Genomic DNA, 22875 nt, shown 5'->3' on the forward strand with positions numbered 1-22875 from the left:
TAGGGAGCGCGCTACGCGCGCTCTGTAAGTGATTCGCACGCTTCGCGTGCTCACTACCGCCCAAAGACCAAATGAAATGCTGGCTATACGCGCTTGCTTGATGCCACTTCTTTCTTTCACCTCCCTGCGTATAACCCGACACAGATAGGCATTTAGCTGCATAGGGCACTTCATCGAGAATCAGCGACCATGAAACCAAGGGGCCCGGGGCGGGCCGGGGGCCTCAAATGCTTCCTTCTTTTTTTCCAAACTAGTAACTAATAAAAATATCCTACTGCAATAAAAACAAGTGTTCATTCCCGGCCTCCATGATAGTGTTCCTCCTGAGGCTATAATGTTCCTCTAAATAAACAGGAGAACTGATACTACATTTCTTTTCTCTTTTTCGTTGTCTGTTGTTTTTATCGTTTGTTCGGCACCAAATTTTCCTGAAAAGGATGCAGAGTTGTAATTTCACGAGTTACCAGAAAATGTGACGTGTAACGGCAGAAAGGCATACATGCAGGGTATACCAGACAGAAATAGACAAATTCGGAGCCCCTTTTAACTGCCCTTTTTAAATCGGATAAACGCACTTATTTTCACATGTGCCCTCTTTCCTTTCTAATAAGTGCCCCTTTTCCTTATGATAAGTGCCCCCATTTAAAAAAGGGCACATACCCCCCCCCCCCCCCATTCCCATAAATCCCCCTTTTCACCTATTAAAAGTGTCCCTTTTCATTCTCATGAGCCCCCCTTTTCATTTCTGGTAATTAATCTTAATTTTCAGGGAAGAGAAGTAACTCCTTCGTTTCAGATAAGTGCCTCCTTCACCTCCGATAATCGCCCCTATTCAAATCTGAGAGACAGTACTCGTTTTAATTTGACATGTGCCCCTTCCCCTCCTGATAGTGGTCTTTTCATCTCTGATGAGTCCCCCTTTTCACCTCTAATAATTTTGACACGTGCCCCTTTTCCTTTCTAATAAATGCTCTTTTTCCTGTTTATAAGTGCCCCTTCCCCTTCTCATAATTACCCCTTTTCATCTCTGATAAGTGTCCCTATTTAAATCTGATCGGTGCCTTATTCTGGTCAGTGCCCCTTTTCAGGTGCGATAAGTGTCCCTTTTCACCTCTGATAATTTCCCTGTTAACAATGAAACGCGCCCCTTTTCCTTTATAATAAAGGCCTATTCCTTTAAATAAATGCCCCTTTTCACCCTTTATAAATACCCCTATCAAAATCTGGCGGGTGTCCCTTTTCCGTCGACAAAATAATTCCCATTTTCCATTTTCATTTATAAGTGCCTTTTTTTCCATCCCTGGTGATTGCTCTTTTTCTGTTGAAAGAAGTGCCCCATTTTCACCTCTGATAATTGCCCATGTACTTTGACACGAACTCCTTTTCTTTTAAATTAAGTGATTTATCCCTTTCGATAAGTGTCCTCTCATCATTAAACGTGCCCCTAATTTAAAGCATATCTGCACTGATTTGGTCAGGAGGGAGAAGACCTCCCTGCATGGTCACTGACAGGTGGTTATCTCATCAAATCAGCTCTCAGTTAACATAAGAGAAAGGGGACCATGGGGGGGGGGGCCAACGGTCACCAATTAGGCATTGTTTGCTATATAGAGGGCACATGTATAGAGGGCACAGCTATATAGAGGGCACAGGTATAGACAAATTCGGAGCCCCTTTTAACTGCCCTTTTTAAATCGGATAAACGCACTTATTTTCACATGTGCCCTCTTTTCTTTCTAATAAGTGCCCCTTTTCCTTATGATAAGTGCCCCCATTTAAAAAAGGGCACATACCCCCCCCCCCTACATGTATTGCTTGTATTGCATTACATGTATTGCTTGTATTGCTACATGTATTGCTTGGGGGATTTAAAGCGAGAAAGAGATTTTTTCCCCAAAGCTCGCTCGCATTTATAGATGATATAATTATGTTACTTATAAAAGGTCTTTTAAGTCTTCCGTTATGAGAATGCGCTTATAACCACATCAGGATTGGGTTTTTCCTCTTCATAAGATGTAATTTTTCGCACCGGACCTCACAAATATCAAAGTTTTTCCTCGCTCACTTCGCTCGCTTGCAAATGAATAATCAGACCATCACATCGTATATCAAATTGTATATTTTCGCTTTGAGATTTTCCTTTGTACTTGTCCTTTTTGACAGTAAGTGTTTTTTTTTTTTTGGTTGGTGTCCCCCCCCCCCCCCCCCCCCCCCCCCCACTTTGGAAGTCGCTCCGCCGCCCCATGGAATAGAAGGGTGTTTCCAATACAGGACGGCTAAGGGGAAACAGATTAGAACAGTAACAACATAAGAGAGAGGAGGACGATAATTTACACATTTGACATGTTCGAATATGCAATTTTCCGATACACCCCCCCCCCCCCTTGTTGTAAATACCCTCTTTTTTAACCCTTCTCGCGGCAGCCTAACCAATACGTCTAATTTGGTGTTCTGGTCTCTTCTTCCAGGCCTACTAATATTTATTGCTATTACCCAAAATGTACCTCGCTTTAGTTACTTTTTTTTGGTAATCATATCTCTGCCAAATGATATGCCCTCCTGAAGAAAAAATGATGAACATGTATATATTAATGAACGACATGTGGAGAGCGCGCCCTCGCTGACTACATTTTGACGGGTTTGAATAAAGAAAAAAAATGGCGAAAATAATTTCATGAATAATAAGGAGAGTTAGTCAACAGAAATTGTAGCTATTACATTGTTACTTCAGTTTACGGTTGCAAAGTTCAATTAAATCACACCATAACCGAATTGCCAATAGTAAGGTCTTTTTAATTTTCAAAAGTTAATTTTGTTTGTTGTTGAAATTTCATATTTTCAAGACTTCCTTTTCATTGTAAATTGAAGTCTGTTCCTTTTTTTTTTTTATACGAATGGGGTCTCCTTTTTTTTTGGAGACGGATATCAGGGCATAAGCACATGTCGTTCAAACATCGCAGCCAGAATCACAGAGAAAGCAACTGGTCTCACTTCTACCACATCCCTTCTCCGTAACCTCCACTGGCTCCCAATCAACAAGCGGATTCACTTTAAGATCCTACTTCTCACCTACAACTCAAGTCTCTCTCTAACTCTAGTCTTATACCCCTTCTTATATGTCTGAACTCATTCATACCTCCTCCCGTGCTCTCAGATCCCAGAACAAACATCTTCTCCAGGTTCCTCGTTTTAAGACCCAGTAGGCTACTACGGCCGTAGCTCATTCACCTTCAATGCTCCCACCCTTTGGAACTCTCTCCCGCTCGCCATTCGAACTGCATCTTCCATCCAGACCTTCAAGACTGCACTTAAGACCTATTTAGGCGATCCAACTTCACAGGTTTTCGTAACCTTCATGGAAAGCCCCGCATATAACCTTTGTAAACATATATAGTTAAAATTTACCGTTACTTTGTATATTTTGATTTATATATTACGAAATAAAACTGAATTGAATTGAATTGAATTGAACCTTTTAAAGAATTAATTATGTTCATGCTTTGTCATCTATAATTTTAATTGAAATTGTATATGTCTAATTGTTGTATCATTATTTAAAAATGAATTATAATGTTGTTTGATTTAGTTACTGTTGTAATATTTTAGTTAAGATCTTGTCAGAATTTTCGTTTGAAGATAGTTTAATAGTAGATATTTAATTAAGCTTTTACATAAAACAATGTAAAGCGCATAGAGACATATTTTGTATAATGCGCTATAGAAATATAATTTATTATTATTATTATTAAGCAGCAATGGCTCGGACAGTAACGGCACCACCCGTGTGGAAGTCCCTACTTCGATCCCCGACACGGCACTAAATATTGTACATTTGCCAAACTCGACCTAGGTGATGTAAATGGGTACCTGGCAGGAACTAATTCCTTCAAATGCAGGAGCGCTGTAATGGCAGCTAGGCTGTCTAGATAGACGGCGCTATATAAATGCCTATTATTATTACTGTTATTATTAAGCAGCTTACTGGAAAGCAGTGCCATTTTTCCCACTAAAATACCCTACATGCAAAAGCATACCAGAACTTCCACTGTTGATTGTCATAACTCTTGAAATTAAGGTACGTGTCAAAAACTTATATGTATGAAAATAATTGAGTAAGTATTTGCCCATGCATTGTTTCGGACCCTTTATCTTTCATTGAAGTTACTTCTGGACCGTCCAGGCAAAAGTTTGAGAACACCTGCTATATGGTTTCAAATTTGCCCCCCCCCCCCCCCTCCTAAGAATGATCCGCGCCTGGATGTAAGTCTCCGTTTGAAGAAGCAACTAGCGAAGTCCCTCGATCATCTGCAATACTGTGCTGTATGGGTGTGAAAGCTACAATGTAAAGGCATCAGACATCTGGAGGGGCTATGATATAACATACTTATATTATTTACAATATTTATACTTTTAAAAAGTCAGATGTATATATTTCTTGGCATGCCTTTGACCAACTGATTCACATTTGAGTGAGGTATCCATGCCCCAGACCACAAAGGCACTTTATATCTCATAAATGGATTCACAGCTTTACAAATCTATTCTTTGCATTGCCCCTACCACGGCTCTCAAGCTTTCATACGCACACATCTTTTGAAAAGAGAATCTTTTTCACAAAAGGACGAGGCTGCCAGACCTTCATTAGCACTTATCGATCCGTTATCCTCTGACTATCGAAGCGAACTATTGTCACAAGGCTGATTCGATGGACAGGTAAGACGTTTGTTATCGACGTTACCACGGTACAAGAACGCTCAGCAAACACGAATCGGACCAGTTTCTTGGACGTATAATTAAAGTAGGGTGGCCTTTTGACAATTCTACAAAATAAATGCATACGGATTATAATATGAAATAGAGACTGTAAAGAGGGATATTTTACTCTATGACAAGGAATTGAAAATGTAAGTACTTTTTTCTTATTTTTTGTATAGTATAGCTCATTAAAGAATTGGGACGGATTTACAAAAGTAAAATGCTGACACGCCCTGTCAAGCAGCAATGTTTACAGTCCTTCTCGATCAAACCATTAAAATATAATTGGAAAGGATGGCTTTTTTAATACTTTTTCCAACAATCGACGATACCCTTCATTATATTGATAGCATGGAACCATATTTAAGCCTATCATACGAAAACACTGGCTTGTTTTGTTTTGCCTATATTATACGCACTAAAAATCGTATCATTACACTGTCGTTTAATCAGAAATGGGCCATAAAAAAGGTTATGATTATAAGCATAGTACTTTTAAATAATACTCATTGACCAGTTCGGAAACAGGGGCGGATCCAGGATTTTCCAAAATAGGGGGGGGGGGGCGGGGAATGTACGAAATTGCGACGACGTGGGGTACGGGGCCCGCTTAAGGGTCCCGGAAAAAACTGAACCTTAACATCTTTTATGGTACATTCTGAGGCATTTCTGAATGCATAAACTGAACATTAAATATTTCTCCGCTTTTTTTTCCTGCTATATTTTTTTCGGAAGGATAAAAGGGGGAGGCGTGCACATCCCATGCTCCCCCTGGATCCGCCCCTGGGGAAAATTACAAGAGTTCTTTCGAATTGAAAGAAAATTCTACGTAATCGATGGAACATTAACCTTTCCGCATCTCTTATTGGGGTCATTCCATTTCCAGTGAACATTAACCTTTCCGCATCTCTTATTGAGGTCATTCCATTTCCAGTAGATCGACATACAGCGAGCCAGACACTGACACAATTCATCTAGATTCTAGACCGATAGCCCACGAGACCGACAAAACGAAGAAGTAAATAATAACATTTAGAAAAGAAAACAATTTTAAAAAGATTCACAAGGCCGATAAACCAGGAGACCGACAAAACAAAGAAAAATACATAAAAGCAGATACAAAATATCGGATATTGGGCTGTTGGTCTTGTGGGCCTTCTGGCTAGAGAAACCTCTGGAAAGTGGCTACAAGACCCACGAGTGCGAAGTTGTTGGTCTAATCATCGAGTTGTATATACTTCAACATAAATTATCAGTGTATGACACGATATTTTTCTTGTATAATATACTATGACACGATCTTAATTTACACTCTTGGTGTGAACGTATTGCAGCTTGTAAATACAATTTTTAGAATGAATCCCGCCGGACAAGGTTATCCACCGCCCCAACAGGGATACCCACCACCGCAACAAGGGTACCCTCCGCCTCAGCAAGGATACCCACCACCTCAACAAGGGTACCCTCCACCTCAGCAAGGATACCCACCACCTCAACAAGGGTACCCTCCACCGCAACAAGGGTATCCAGCGCCTCAGCATCAGACTGCACAGCCACCCCAACAGGGGTATGCTCCACAGCAACAAAACTATCCTCCGCCCCAGGGCTACCAACAATCACCTCAACAGCAGCAACCAGTGCCAATGGAGGTAGGCCAAGTACCTCCTCCACAACAACCGACTGGACAACTGGGGGCAACTCCTTTCCAGAATGGGGGCAATGCCGTGATACCAGGGGGTGTAGATCAAGGCCCTGTCCAACCTGCTGGGGGTGCCATGACCAAATACGTTGGAGATGTTCCCGACGATGACGTTTCGGGAGATTCAGATGATGAAGTATGTATATTCATGCACATGTACATTTTTAACACACTTTGCCTATAAAACTACATTTCGGTGAAGGAGTGAATTCAAAGTGAAAGATTAAGATTTGCAAGTGATTATTCTTGTCTGTCTTTCTGTCTACGCCTTGTAATTGGAGTGTTAATAAAAGTGGCGAAAGATCAGATTGGGGTCATTCTTAGGTCTACTAAAGAGCCGGGGGCAGGGGGCACAGTACCCCCCTCACTTTAGTAAGTACCCCTTTATACATAGGAAATGTGCCCCTTTAAATTGCCCTTTTTTATTTCTTGTATATAGGTGCTCGTTCCACATTCTTAATAGTGCCTCTAACCACCTCTGACAAGTGCTCCTTTTCATTTATGATGAGTTCCCCTTCTCAACTTTAGTAATTGCCCCTTCCATTTTGACACGCGCCCCCTTTTTCATTCTAAAAAGTGCCCTTTATCTTTTCTGATAAATGTCCCTTCTCACACCTCTGATGGATGCCTCTTTTAAAATCTAATAGGTTCCCCTTTTCTTTTGATCTAAGTGTCCCCTTCTATTCTTACAAGTACCCCTGCCCCTTTTTAAGGTACAATAAGTGCCCCTTTTAAAATTACAATAAGTGCCCCTTACCACCTCTGATAAGTGCCCCTTCACCTATAACAATATTGCCTCTTTTCAAATCTGAGAGGTGTCCATTATACTTTGACAAGTGTCTCTTTTCCTTTGAATTACCTCTTTTCAGTCTTACTAGTGCCTCTTTTCATCTCCGACGAGTGCTTTAATTCATATTTGAGAGGTGTCCTCTTTAACTTTGTAATAACTGCCCCTTTTAATCTGAGATAAGTGCCCTTTCTATTTTTACATATGCCTCCTTATCCTTTCTAATTAGTACCATTTTCCTTATGATAATTGTCCCTTTTCCTTTGTTATAATAAGTGCCCTTTATCCGTTTTTTGATGAGTGCCCCTTATCAGGTGCGAGAAGTGCCCCATTTAAACCCTTGATCATTCCCTATTTTACTTTGACATGTGCTCCTTTTTATTTTTTAATAAGTGTCCTTTTCCCTCTGGATATGTGTCCTCTTTTCCTTTTACCATAAAATGTGCTCCTAATTTAGAGCGACTAAGAGCATTTAAAGTTGATGTAATCATGTTTCTCATTAAAAGATCTATTCAGTCTTTCATGGTAATTTTGCAATTAAAACCCCATCAGGATTGTTTTTTCCTCTTCACAAGATTTATTTTACGCACTGAGACGTCACAAATCTCAACATTATATTTAGACCATCATACCCAACCGAAAGTGTGATTCTTAAGCAGTATCTTGGACCATGCAAAAAGCAAAACAAACATTGAAATCATCCCTGGTAATGTATTTACAATGTATGGGTATATAAAGCCAGCTAAAGCCAGGGTAATAATCGGGGCATAATTATTATTATAACAATGTCTAAAAATTGTATATTTTTGCTTTGAGATTTTACTACGTAGGTGCCCCTTTTTTCTCTCTCCAGAAAGTGCCCTCTTTTGTAGGTGCCTCCCAGTTTGAAAGACGCTCCGCCCCTCCTATAAGTATATCTACTTCATTCTCTCTCTCTCTCTCTCTGTACTTATATATCTATCACACACACACACACACACACGCACACACACACACAACGCACATCCACCCGCGCGCCCACACACACATACATACACTTGTTGGTATTTTTGCCATCCGATGGATGAGAGGGCAAGTACCCCATGCCGTATGCCACGGATCAGAAATAATTTCAACATACAGCGATACACCGTGTTAAACATAGAAATGGAAATAAAGTATAGGATATTTTCCTTGTTTATGATAACAGGTAACCGACCCTCCCACTGCTGATTTAGCTTTTGATAAGATGGATAAGGTAACAGGATACGACGATGTGATGGGGGCAAACTTTTTACCACCCCCTCCACCAACCTATGAAGAGGCTACCAAACCACCTACCCATCAGACCGACGGAGTGTAAGTGAATTGTAACCCTGATTATGTACAATGTATATGTGGAAGCATCGTGATATCATGGTTCATTGACGTGACTCTCAATCGAAAGGTTGAAGGTTCGAATTCTTGCCAGGTGAATCCAAATCACCCACCCATCATACCAACTGAGTGCAAGGAAGAAGGAGAAGAAGAAGAAGAGAAAGAGGGGGAAGAGGAAGAAGAAGAAGAAGAAGATGATGATAAAGAAGAAAAGGGTATTGATAACGAAGAAGAAGAAAAACTATTTTGTTAATGATTTATAAGTATCCTGCTTGGCTATATCTTTTCTGAACCTTCACTTTTGCCGGACGTCCTCTCAACGTCACTCTTAGCGTAAAATACCGACAGCCGAAATTTTAAAGCGCAATACTCTTCCAGATGAATATTTTGACTAAGAATATGATTTGCATGATCCATGTTTTGATCAATCTCACTTATTGATGCTAGAATCGTAATAAATTTGATTTATTCTTCGGATTTTCCTCCAGGTTGCCTATGATTTCAGACGCCGAAGCACGAGAGGTGCTACTGTCACACGTTGCTGAACATTGCTGCTGGGGAAAGAGAGCTGCAGAGGGTCTCACCTTTACCAAGATTGAACATAGTGCAGCTTTCCATGTAAGTAGTCCATGGAATCAACTACAAATTATGATGGCCTTGTGTCGGGTCTCACTGAATTAGTAATACGGATCTTTTAGTTCAGATTTTGATTGATGCGTTTACATTTAGTTCTCTTCCCTCTTCCTCAACATTTAATCCTTCTATGCTATCGCATTGCGTTAGCGACCTAAACAACATGAAACAGAAATGTATAATCATGTAATTAAAAAAGAGTTATTCAAATTAATGTAATTGTTTAAGATAACATAATGAAAAGTTCCTTGGTTCAATCTCAGACATTGTCTTCTTTAAAAACCCTCATGCATGAATTGTCGTAATTGTCTTCTAAGCTGATATGGCACTTGCCTTGTGAGCGATGTGCTATTAATTACTGTAGGATGATGACTGTATGTATTCTCATTATTATCTGATAATCTCTCTCTCTCTCTCTCTCTCTCTCTCTCTCTCTTTCTTCCCAGTACACATTGGAGACATTTTCAGAAAACCGAACAACTAAGTGGGTTCACACTCCATATGTCGGTAAGTTGTTTTCTCATAATGTATAATGATGATGTTGATGATGATGATACTACTACTGCTAATAATAATAATAACTATAATAATAATGTTATCCGTTACCCAGGGTAGCATCGTCATGTTAATACTTTTCTTCTCGAGGGTTCAGTAATTATGAGGTGCGTATACAGTGAAACATGTCTATAAAGACCACCCAAATGGAGACGAGAAAAGTAGTCTTATAGGCAGGTGGTCTTTAAGTATTTATTTATTTTATTTATTTCATTTCCAGGCAAGATGATAACATACAAAATATCACAAGGTTAACAAATGATAGAACATACTGTAAACATAATGATATTTAGCACCAGCCAATGCCTGAGGATCACCTAAAAGAATTTAAAAAATTCTGTCGAGAGGCTCTCCACATTGGCTGGTGCATACATAAAACAAAATATAAAGATAAGGTCAACATAATTTATAAATGAATGTGTAACTAAAACTAACGGTAATATACATGTAGATCAAATACTATTAGGATTATTTTAAAGAAGGATTCGAAAAAGAGCTGTTCAAACTATGCATGTATGATAAATGCAGAAAATTGTCTGTTTATACAGTCATGTGGATACGGTAATATTGGAAATTAGCAAAACTGTATAACATTATGAATTTGAGTTGATTTGATTTGAAGTTATCCAAATTATGGAAAATTATTATTGATGATTGAAAGTTATCCAAATTGGGAGACATTATTATCGATTTATAGACAAATTTAAAATACATAGTAATCAAAGGTAGAAGAATGTGATAGAACACATTGATAGAGGAAGTACATCAAATAAGAACTTAATAATAACAACATATGCATTAAGAAATTAATAAAACATATCAAAATGCAGAAAACTGTCTGTTTATACAGTCATAGTGAGAAGGATGTGATAGGACACATTGATAGAGAAAGTACATTAAATAAGAACATAATAATAACAACATACGCATTAAGAAATCAATAATACATATCAAAATGCAGAAACTGTCTATTTATACAGTCATATATGGATACGGTAATATTGGAAGTTAGCAAAACTGTATAACATTATTATTAATAATTTGATTTCACTTGAAGTTATCCAAGTTATGGAAAAATATTATTGATATGATTGGAAGTTTTACAAATTGTGGAACATTATTATTGATACATTGTATGTTTGGAATTTATCAAAATTGGGGAACATTATTATTGATTCCTATACAAATTAAAAAGACATAGTAATCAAAGTATAGGTGCCTTTAGTAAATGTTTCAATGAGAAACCATTTTCAAGGGAAACTAAAAGTGTGGTCTTTGTAGACAGGTGGTCACTAAAGCCGGTTTGATTGTATATATTGGTTAAAAAACTTGTCCAAGGATGTAATAAGCACCGACTTAACCCAGTACCACTCATACTGTCACCAAAATGTACCACAGTGCTCCCCTAGTATACATGGGCGTCAATCCAAATCAGACCGTGGGGGGGGGGACACAAGTTCAGACAGGGCGGCGCCAGGTTATTTTGTAAGGGGGGCGAATGGGCGCGCTACGCAGAGGGGGGGGGTGTCTGAGGGGATGTGCCCCCTCAGAAGTTGAATACTTTTTTAAATTGATGCATAAATGGCTCAATTAGGTGCATTCTTTTTGCCAAAATAGAACAAAAACAGTAGAACGCAGGGGGTGTCTGAGGGGGGATTTGCCCCCCTCAGAAGTTGAAGATTTTTGTTTAAATTGATGGATAGATGGCTTGATTTGGGGCATACTTTTTGCCAAATTAAAAAGAAAATAGTCTTAAGTTCAACTAACAAGGAACACGAACGCAGGGGGTGTCTGAGGGGGGATTTGCCCCCCTCAGAAGTTGAAGATTTTTGTTTAAATTGATGGATAGATGGCTTGATTTGAGGCATACTTTTTGCCAAATTAAAAAAGAAAACAGTCTTAAGTTCAACTAACAAGTAACAAGAACGCAGGGGGTGTCTGAGGGGGAAGTGCCCCCCCCCCCCCCCTCAGAAGTTGAAGATTTTTTTGAAATTGATGGATTGATGGCTCGATTTTGGGCTTAATTTTTGTCTTAAGTTCAACTAACACGAACAAGAACGCAACGGGGGGGGGGGGGTGGGGATAGATAGATGAATTTGTCGTTTCCATTATCAGCCATAAAGTTTGGAAGATACAAGGGATTAATTTGATTTTTTTTCAGTTGGTCAAAGGATTTTCATCGTAAACCAATGTTTGAACTTCCGGTAATATGAATGTAATATTAATGACGCTTCTAGTTCTATTAATAAAATCTGATCGCCTGATTTGACTTGATATTTCTCAACACAGAGAGAAAGAGAGGAAGAAAGAAGAAAAAAAAAGAAGATTTTAACCCCGAATCATGGGGGGGGGGGGACATTTCGCCACCTGAAAATTCGTGGGGGGGACGTGTCCCCCTGTCCCCCCCCCCCCCCCCAGGATTGACGCCCATGCTAGTATACCACACTCGCGACAGTGCTAAATCAAATGTCACAGTGCTCGTATAATATACAACAATGTCCCCATAGTGTTCTCATACTATACCACAGTGTTCAATAATGTACCACAGTGCTCCTCTAGTATACCACTGTCGCGACAGTGCTAAATCAAATGTCACAGTGCTCGTATAATATACAACAATGTCCCCATAGTGTTCTCATACTATACCACAGTGTTCAATAATGTACCACAGTGCTCCTCTAGTATACCACTGTCGCGACAGTGCTAAATCAAATGTCACAGTGCTCGTATAATATACAACAATGTCCCCATATTGTTCTCATACTATACCACAGTGTTCAAATAATGTACCACAGTGCTCCCTAGAATACCACACTCGTGACAGTACTCCAATGTATGGTGGCCCTGAAGGGACATCGCGAATAGACTAAATCGTGAAAAATATGCGATAAAATTCACGATATCGTCAATTTTATCGCATATTTTTCACGAAGAAATTCACGAAATTGACGATATCGTGAACTTTATCGTGAACTTTTCACGATGAAATTGACGATATCGTGAATTTTATCGTGAAAAGTTCACGATATAAAGTTCACGATATCGTCAATTTTATCGTGTACTCTATCGTGTACTCTCCTGACGGGCGCTTCGTAACTAAATTACCAGCCCTAGCTGGGGGAGACAGAGAGAAGGAAAAAAGGGAAAGGGAAAGAGAAGATAAAAGGAAAGAAAGAATAATAAGAAGAAAAGAGGGAAACGGGGGGAGGGCTCTTGCCTCCTCCTCACTCCCCCCCCCCCCCCCGCCTAAAAATAAATAAGGAGAGAGAGAAGGGAAAGGGAAAGGGAAAGAAAATATAAAAGGAAAGAAAGAAGAGGAAGAAGGAAAGAGGGAAACGGGGGAAGGGCGAAAGGCTCTTACCTCCCCCCCCCCCGCCAAAAAAATAAATAAGAGAGAGAGAGAGAGAGAAGGGAAAGGGAAAGAAAGAAGAGGAATAAGAGGGAAACAGGGGAAGGGCGAAGGGCTCTTGCCTCCTCCCCCCCCCCCCCCCCCGCCAAAAATAAATAAGAGAGAGAAGGGAAAGGGAAAGGGAAAGAAAATATAAAAGGAAAGAAAGAAGAGGAAGAAGGTAAGAGGGAAACGGGGGAAGGGCGAAAGGCTCTTACCTCCCCCCCCCCCCCCCCCCCGCCAAAAAAAATAAATAAGAGAGAGAGAGAGAGAGAGAGAGAGAGAAGGGAAAGGGAAAGAAAGAAGAGGAATAAGAGGGAAACAGGGGAAGGGCGAAGGGCTCTTGCCTCCTCCCCCCCCCCCCGCCAAAAATAAATAAGAGAGAGAAGGGAAAGGGAAAGAAAATATAAAAGGAAAGAAAGAAGAGGAATAAGAAGGAAAGAGGGAAACGGGGGAAGGGCGAAGGGCTCTTGCCTCCTCCCTCCCCACCCCCCGCCAAAAAAATAAATAAGAGATAGAGAGAGAAGGGAAAGGGAAAGGGAAAGAGAAGATAAAAGGAAAGAAAGAAGAGGAAGAAGAAGAAGAAAAGAGGGAAACGGGAGCGAAGGGCTCTTGCATCCCCCCGCCCAAAAAATAAATAAGAGAGAGAGAGAGAGAGAAGGGAAAGGGAAAGAGAATAAAAAAAGGAAAGGAAGAAGAATAAGAAGAAAAGAGGGGCTCTTGCCTCCTCCCCCCCCCCTCCCGCGCCAACAAATAAATAGGAGAGAGAGAGAGAGAGATAGAGAGAAGGGAAAGGGAAAGGGAAAGAAAATATAAAAGGAAAGAAAGAAGAAGAAGACGGAAAGAGGGAAACAGGGGAAGGGCGAAAGGCTCTTACCTCCCCCTCCCCCCTCCCGCCATAAAGGGAAAGAGAAGGGAGAGGGAAAGAAAATATAAAAGGAAAGAAAGAAGAGGAAAAAGAATAAGAAAAGAGGGAAACAGGGGCGAAGGGCTCTTGCCTCCTTTCTTTTCTTTCTTTTCCTTTCTTTCCTATTCTCCCTCTTTTTCGTTTTTCTCTTTCTTTCTTCTCTTTCCCTTTCCCTTCTCTCTCTCTCTCTGATTTATTTTTTGGCGGGGGGGGGAGGGGGGGGGGCAAGAGTCCTTCGCCCTTCCCCCGTTTTCCTCTTTTCTTCTTATTATTCTTTCTTTCCTTTTATCTTCTCTTTCCCTTTCCCTTTTTTCCTTCTCTCTGTCTCCCCCAGCTAGGGCTGGTTTTGTTTACGAAGCGCCCGTCAGGAGAGTACACGATAGAGTACACGATAGAGTACACGATAAAATTGACGATATCGTGAACTTTATATCGTGAACTTTTCACGATAAAATTCACGATATCGTCAATTTCATCGTGAAAAGTTCACGATAAAGTTCACGATATCGTCAATTTCGTGAATTTCTTCGTGAAAAATATGCGATAAAATTGACGATATCGTGAATTTTATCGCATATTTTTCACGATTTAGTCTATTCGCGATGTCCCTTCAGGGCCACCATACCAATGATATGCCACGGCGAGTGATCCCATAATGCTTGTATACCACAGTGCACCTAGATGATGGAGTAATCACGGCTGGTGTCGACTGTGATGATATTAAATTTGACGGTCACCATTTTAAATCGATGAAACTCACATTCAATGACCAAGTGTTTATGTTTCTTCACCCGGCAATGTCAGGTCAACCTATTGATGGACCTCAAAACGGACCAGCTCCACTCCCTTGGTCCATACCTGCCGATTTCCCAGCCCTGTTTATGAATAATACCAGGAAGATTGAAGTGCCCCATACAGCATCCGTCAAAGTAAGCTAGGAATGATTACCTTATGCCCTCTTATATTTATATATATATATATATATATACAAGGAAAAACGTTCATTAAAGATAGATGGCATGGAAATCTTATATTTATCGCTTCCAAAAAAGAAAATAAACAAATATGTGACAAATGTATATTGTAGGTGTTTCCATCAATATATTGTAAATATAACAAAATAAAAATGTGAATTGATGTAATTCGGAAAATTTGCCTTAGGATCTTATACACGCGATTATTTCAATAAATGATCCTGAAACATTTGATATTCCAAGGATCAAAGTATGACCAAAAACATTACCAATATAAGCCTGCACATTTTTTATATGAAAGTTAATATTTTCAGAATCTCCTCTTTTGACAGAAATATTGTATGCAAAAAATACCTTAAAAAAACAATGTTAGATGTAATAAAGAAAACATTTTTTTGTTAAATAGGAAGTGCTTTTGAACAAGTGATTTTTTTGGTGTCATTAGACCACCTTTCTTTCTTATGCATTGAAAACAGCTGCCTAAACTAAAGTTCTCAATTTTCAGAGAAAAAAAATCATTAGGGCCTAGTAATTGTTTTATTTCTTTTTGTAAGCATATTTTTATTTTGTGCTGGCCTTAAATATTTAGACCGACTAAATGCCATGCTCGATTTATTAAAAGATACCACAAGTATTAAGTGTTATCCTCTTGATCTCTTTATAGCCATGTCACAACTGTCGTGCGTCTGGTTACGTTCGCTGCCCACGATGTTGTGGAAGAGGAACGGTAAGTGTACTATACTGTACAATGCACTGTGAATTTTACGATTACACAATTGATAAATATACATCTACCAAGACCTACAAAACAAGATAAAAAATTACGGTTTTCGGGCATTTTTTGTAATACTTTTGTTTAACTTTGCGGTTGTCATTCAGGGCATTAAACAGTAATTCGGGGGTTTATTTTCTTTAATAATTTGAGTAAAATAAAGCCCCAATCCTTTGATAGTGTATATAACTATACCAGTTAGGCCAACAATAAACAATCATTTGGTTGTCCTCGATTGCTCTTCTGGAGTAGGGGCGGGCGGACGGATTTTTTTTCCATACAAAAATTAAAATTATTGGGATGTCAAACAAAGTCTATAAAACACTTAAATATGGTAAAAGAGTAGTTTAATGTACAATGAATATCAATACCAACACAGAAAGTATTTTTGGCTTTGAAATACAGCACCTTTTAAATCTCCATTGTACTACTTATAGCTACTTGTGCCCTCTATAAGCAAACAATGCCTAATCGGTGACCATTGTTCCTCCATGATCCTCTACTGTGAGCAGATTTGATGAGATAACCACCTGTCCAGTGACCTTGCAGGGTGGTCTAATCCCTCCTGTAAACTAGTACAGATGGGCTTTAAAATGAGTTTAAGAATGCTCAGAACCTGATTTGAATGAACGGCATTTTGACATAGAAAAATAAAAATGGCAAGTTTAATAAATACATTACTAAAGTACTTAAAAGACCAAACTGGCAACGGGACGCATTTTGATCCTTGCAAATGCATAGAATGGTATGTTTGGCATTTAAGATTGCTCCCCCAAAAAAATTAAATTATTTAAAAAAAATTAAAAAAAGTATAACAAAAAAGTATAACAAAAATTATAAAATACGAGCGGCCCGAAAATGACGAGCGGGTTGTCAAGGACAACTAAATGATTTTTTTGTTTTGGCCTAATGGGAGAGGACTTTCATATTTCAGTATGATATATTCATTTATGCATATTTGACATGGCGACAGGTACGTTGTCGTCGTTGCGGTGGTGATGGACGGAGGAACGTAAGACGCTATAATTCCAACACCAAGCGTCATTACTACAAGTCCATAACATGTGGTAGCTGTGGGGGAGATGGCCGCAGACAGTGAGTATATCCTCCACTAATAGATTTTATGGCGGGAGTATAAGGGCCTCACGAGACAATTTAGTTAAAATAGTTAGAGCAAAAATATCATTGGAAATACAGTTACTTTCTCTTTCATCTTGATGAGTAGTAGTTGATTCTGTATAGCCGCATACCGGTGGAATTTATTGTCAGGAGTACTGATGTTTCTTGCCCTTGACATGTATTAACGTATCAACACTCTAGTTTCAAACGAGCAAAGCGAGCGAGAAAAAAACCCCGATACTATCTTGATATCCATTGAAGTTGTAGGTGAATTGTGTATCCGTTTATAGCCTTTAAAATGTAATTTCGTTATCAAAATTCCATAGGTAAGATAAGAAAAAAAAATTAAGACTGCCCAAATAGGAGTATTGTTCTGGGATGTTTTAGTTCTTGGAAGGGTCTATAGGTCTCATCCCAATCAACTCCTCATAATTCTATGTTTTCTTAGAAACCTAAACCAATTATCAATCATTATGTTCAAAGACATAAGGTTGTAAAAATGCAAACTGCTTGGTCTTTAATTTCCAGCTCTGTACCCAGAATAACTTGGTTCCTTGTCCATCATTGCTTTATCCCTCGATCTACTGATAAATCATTGGTATCATTTTGAGGAGAAAATATTTCAAACTGTGTTTTCCATGAATGTGTTTTTCTTTCCAGATGTTTCCGTTGCACTGGCTATGGCAAGATCACTTGCCCCGTATGCGATGGAAGAACTCAGCTCAAATGTTATATTCAACTCACTGTCGAATGGTAAGCATTCTTCATATTTGCATTGGTAACAGGACTGGGTAAGGTCCAATAATTAGGTTAATAGTGTTACATATATTATATTGTATGATATATATAAGTATTCATGACGATTAATAAGCCAAATAATACGCCTGGTTACAAAATTAAATTTTTTTTGACTAAAATGAATCAAGCAAACTAGTCTTGGTCATGGAGGCTATTGCACCTCTGGAAACATTTTGTATTAGCCTTTCTAGCTTATCTTTTCCGTTCATGTTATTATTGTACTGCTTGTTTCCACTTTTTCAGATGTTTATTTCCAGTGTTCAAGCATTAGTTTCTATCCCAATGTAAATTCTTCCTCCTTCTATTACTGACGGCATTGAATTAGTTTTAAAGAAAATGTGTTTCGTAGCCAATAAATGTCCCCTTTATTCTCCGAGGTACAGATGTATGGAAATCAATACCCCTAAAGAAGGCCTGGTTATTTAAGATCAAGCAAACTGATCTTGGAGAAGATTGACCACTGGAAATTGATATTTTGTTTAATTGCTAAAACTGAATTTTGTTGTCTTTCACAAAGAAAGGAATTTTCAGTCCGTACTGCTTATTTTCCACGTTTTCCGAGGTTCATTAACTATGTTTACGCGTATATCTGATGTCTATACAGGATCAACCATGTAGAAGATAATATAGTGGAGCGGACCAACCTTCCAGATGAACTTATCCGTGACGTCACAGGCAATATAGTATTTGAGGAAGAACAACCAAAGGTAATGTGTATGTGTATTAAAGGGGAAGTCCGCCCTGATACTATGTTGGTTTTAATAGGAGCAGAAAAATGAGAGAAACAGTTTGAGCAAACACAGATTAAAAATAAGAAAGTTGGGAATTGTTAAAGGTGCGATCAATCAAACACAAATTGGTAACTCTGTGACGAATCTTGCAAGGTCCCCTTTCATTTTCCCTGTACTAAAAACTTCAAAAATTAAAGTTTTCCCTAAAGAAAATTATCCAATCATAAATTATACATTCACCCTGAATATTACTTTTTATTTTTTTATTGCACTTTATTTTTTATATGTATAATACAAGTCTAATCCTTCACCAATAACTAAGAAACTAACAGTTTATGAATTTTCTGTACATAGCAATTTGGAGAGGAGCTCGCAAGATCCGTCAATTTGTATTAGACTGATGACAACTTCAAACATGCAAAACTTTCCTACTTTTAATCGGATATTGCTCAAACTTTCACTGATATGTACGCATGTGGGAGGGATAACTATGTTGGTGGCAACGAGAAGACGAGGGGTGAGGGGGTAATGGATGTGTTGTAAGGATGTGGGCGTGGGTTAGTCGAGGGTGGGTGTATAGGACAGTATATATAGCCAGGAGAGTGTGATCTGTCCGAGTGTACATTTATTTTAGAGCAATCTTCTTCTTTTTTAGGGGGGATCCTAGGCTGAAGGTGAATTAAAGGCCTATATCTATATAGAATACCTATCAGATAAAATCAAGGTTCCAATAAGGGTTGATTTAACAATTTTAGCAATGCTAATATGCTTTTTTATTATCATTGTTTCAACTTGTATACATGTATACATATTTTTATCATAATACTAATTTATCTTTATTTTCCTTTGTTAATGTAGGTGTGGCCTATAACCCATTTTCCCGACAATGCAATCAATCAAGCATCCCAACAGATTGTTAAGAGGCACGAGGACTCTTTTAAGAGCGAGAGGTTGCACAAACAGGTGAGAAACTCAACCCATTTTAAAAGCTAAATTTGCGAATTAGTAAAATACCAATGCCGAGTTAATTTGTCTTTAATTAATGTGCATAAAATGATACTCAAAATATTAAATGATCGACCAGTGTCCTGTCGCTGCCATCTTGAAATGTCTTTAAAAACGGTGATATTGTTTATATGTTTCAATTTTTGTGTTTGATATGAGATAATATTTAGATCTTACTGGCTACCATTTATACGGGATGCAGCCAATTGGACAGGGCTTATTCTTTGATTCGAACATGATTATTCTACACTGTTGGTCTAGGGTCACATGGCCGCCCCCACAAAGCCAAAAAAACGAGGAAAAAATCCAATAAATTATCAAAAATTCATTGCACTTTTCCCCGGTCCCCAACAGGAAAAATTCCTCTGTGTGGCCATGCCTGAACCATAATGCATGGCCCTACAGAAGTTTTTTTTTCTGTTGGGGGCCGGGGGAAACTGCAATGAATTTTTGATAATTTATTGCATTTTCTTCGTTTTTTTGGATTTGTGGGGGCGGCCGCGTACCCTAGCAGCCGCTGCGTACAGTCATGATTCAGTGGCTAAGCAACGGCCTCGTTACTGTGAGGCCCCATGATCAAAATCGTGTCGATCAGCCATATAGTGCCCTTTTGTGAGGCATTAATCGTCATTACTGTCATGTATGACTTAAGGACGTAGTTCCCCTAGCTGATTAGCATAGAAGCACACAAATGCTTTAGTGGTCATACAAAACAAACTCTTGCAAATTATTATTCAATACAATCTAAGAATGTATGCCATTATCTCGATCTATTATAGAAATAAATTATTTTTAATATCCTTCCCGAAACTGGGGTAAAAAAAATATATTCCATTACGACCAACAGTGTATATTATAAGCTTCCTTAAATGCATAATCATTTCTGTCTGAAATATTCTTTTTCTCTTCTTAAGAGGCTGGGTTAGCTCGAGCACTAGAAAACACAATTTTGTTAGCTTATGATATCTTTCATCCATTAATTTTTCCTGCAGCGCCACAAGGTTCGTATCATCCCCGTTGCTGAAGCCAAATGCCTATATAACGACAAACCATTCGTCTTCTTTGTGTATGGCTTCGAACGTAAGGTGTACGCCCCAGAGTATCCCATGCAGTGTTGCTGGGGCTGTAGCGTGTTGTAAGGAAATCGTATGTTCGTGTGGTTGCCAACTTATGTAACAATCAGTTAAGGATAAGACTGGTTGAAAGCTATTGTACTGTGTTATCATCAAGTTATTTAAGCCTACAAAATCAATGGGAGCCTGGTGGATATGTTGCAACTGTAGATTAAATGATCGATGATTTGGATTTCGTCGCATTCAAAGGATCGAGTCAGATGGCTCAGTTCCTATTTTGTGAAGGAGCTGAGCCATCTGTTGTAAGGGTCTGGGTAGTATCAAGAATAGTGGTTTGATCTTTAAAAAAAATAATTACTTCTGTCAGCGGCGTCGAATAACAATGGGTGTCGCACGAAGATTTCAACTAGTTTGCCACAAATGTGCGACCCCCCCCCCCCAAAAAAAAAGAGGAAAAAGAAATAGAAAGTAAAATGGCAATCAATTTATACATTATTACAAAGGTTTTAGCCTCCCCCCCCCCCCCCTCTGGTAACGCCCATCATGAAAGTAATCTATTGTATATTAAATGATCTTACTTGCAATTGTAAATATGTCACTCTGCATGACTTTTGTGTAACAAGAATGGCATCTCTTATGAAACGTAAGGTTTATTTCAAGAAAGGTCAATTCACTAGCATTATGATTTTCTGTAATGATATATACATATAATCACATTACATTTTTCTGTAATCTCACGTTTGATATCAAAATTCATTTTGCATGACCGTGTATAATAATTCTGTATATAAGGTGAGCAATCGTGTCTAATTTAAATAATTTTAAGCTGTTCTGTACACAATATAAAGGTCTACAGACTACAGGTATTTCTATTTTGAATGTTTTGTAAATCCTTTTCTTGAAAAAGATGAATATCAACAGAAAATTTGTTAACTAGTTTGTTTTCTAATGTCTGTAAATCAATGATATTTTCAAATGAGGTTAATTTATTAATTTTGATATGAATAATCCTATTGTTTGAAACGAATCTTTCAAAATTCCTAATCAGTGTATGTATATATTAACCGATTGATAAATTATTTTTTCAGAATCGTAATTGCTTTTAGCTAATGTACATACTGTACATTTTCTTCATTTAATGATTCATATTCTTAACATTTTAGAAGAGTGCAATAGATAATAGCTTTCTGCATGACATAAATCACCAATTTTGTTTTGACCGTTTGGAAAATGTGTTTTGTTTATCAAAAAAATATCACTTTGATTAAGAACTAGTGTATGTTTCCTTTTGATCAAGAATAACAAGTATATGCTTTATCCTAATAAAACACCATTTATTATCCATTTGTTGTTTCAAGAAGCCTTCTATTTTGTATAACAGTATTATAGAAGATAAAAATAGACATGAAGGCTATAAAAGTCAATGTTTCTTTTTGGAAAAAAGTAATTTGTGCTTTCATATATATATATATATATATATATGCATATGAGGACCTTTCTCTGTCGAGGACCTTTATTAATGGATTCCACACAGGCACCTGAAAACGACCTACTCACTAGGAGTGAAGAGGGATTCCTTTTCACTACTAAAATAGTCCGAAAAATAGGGGGAGGGGGATCTCACATGTTTTGGTGCTTTTTCAATTTGAATAAGCAGCATTGGACCAAATGGAAATTCCCCCTTTTTTCAACACAAATTTGATGACAGCGACCCACTACCCAAGCATTCCGACAGAGAAAGGTCCTCACATTTAAGGTGCATTATAAGTACAAAATTTACTGACAGCACCCATATCACCTCAAGGATCTCTTCTGGGGTATGATACAGGGGCATCATACCCCAGAAGAGATCCTTTCAGGCGGTGCACTGATTACTACCCCAGCACCCTTAGCACCTACACCCCCTGCATCATACCCCAGAAGAGACCCTTTCAGGAGGTGCACTGATTACTATCCCAGCACCCTCTAACATCACCCTTAGCACCTCAACACCCTGCATCATACCCCAGAAGAGACCCTTTCAGGAGGTTCACTGATTACTATCCCAGCACCCTTAGCACCTACACCCCCTGCATCATACCCCAGAAGAGACCCTTTCAGGAGGTTCACTGATTACTATCCCAGCACCCTTAGCACCTACACCCCCTGCATCATACCCCAGAAAAGACCCTTTCAGGAGGTTCACTGATTACTATCCCAGCACCCTCTAACATCACCCTTAGCACCTCAACACCCTGCATCATACCCCAGAAGAGACCCTTTCAGGAGGTTCACTGATTACTATCCCAGCACCCTCTAACATCACCCTTAGCACCTCAACACC

At 38.7% G+C, this 22875-nt stretch overlaps 1 protein-coding gene across 2 annotated transcripts; it reads left to right on the forward strand.

The window, feature by feature from the left end:
• The first annotated feature begins 4704 nt into the window (after window positions 1–4704).
• On the forward strand, window positions 4705–21896 carry LOC763611 (protein SSUH2 homolog). Of its 2 annotated transcripts, none has more exons than XM_001199642.4 (12): window positions 4705–4904; window positions 6090–6590; window positions 8431–8579; window positions 9086–9215; window positions 9677–9737; window positions 14885–15009; window positions 15719–15781; window positions 16800–16921; window positions 17606–17698; window positions 18348–18450; window positions 19333–19437; window positions 20472–21896. In XM_001199642.4, the coding sequence occupies exons 2-12, from the start codon at window positions 6111–6113 to the stop codon at window positions 20616–20618; spliced, it is 1578 nt and encodes a 525-aa protein (XP_001199642.2). In that variant the 5' UTR covers window positions 4705–4904; window positions 6090–6110; the 3' UTR covers window positions 20619–21896. The 2 variants fall into 2 exon arrangements, with proteins under 2 accessions (XP_001199642.2, XP_030828383.1); XM_030972523.1 differs by having other exon boundaries at window positions 6110–6590.
• Window positions 21897–22875: the final 979 nt, after the last annotated feature.

The sequence above is a fragment of the Strongylocentrotus purpuratus genome, unplaced genomic scaffold (assembly GCF_000002235.5).
Source record: "Strongylocentrotus purpuratus isolate Spur 01 unplaced genomic scaffold, Spur_5.0 spur5_scaffold_6, whole genome shotgun sequence".
Classification (NCBI taxonomy): Eukaryota; Metazoa; Echinodermata; class Echinoidea; order Camarodonta; family Strongylocentrotidae; genus Strongylocentrotus; species Strongylocentrotus purpuratus.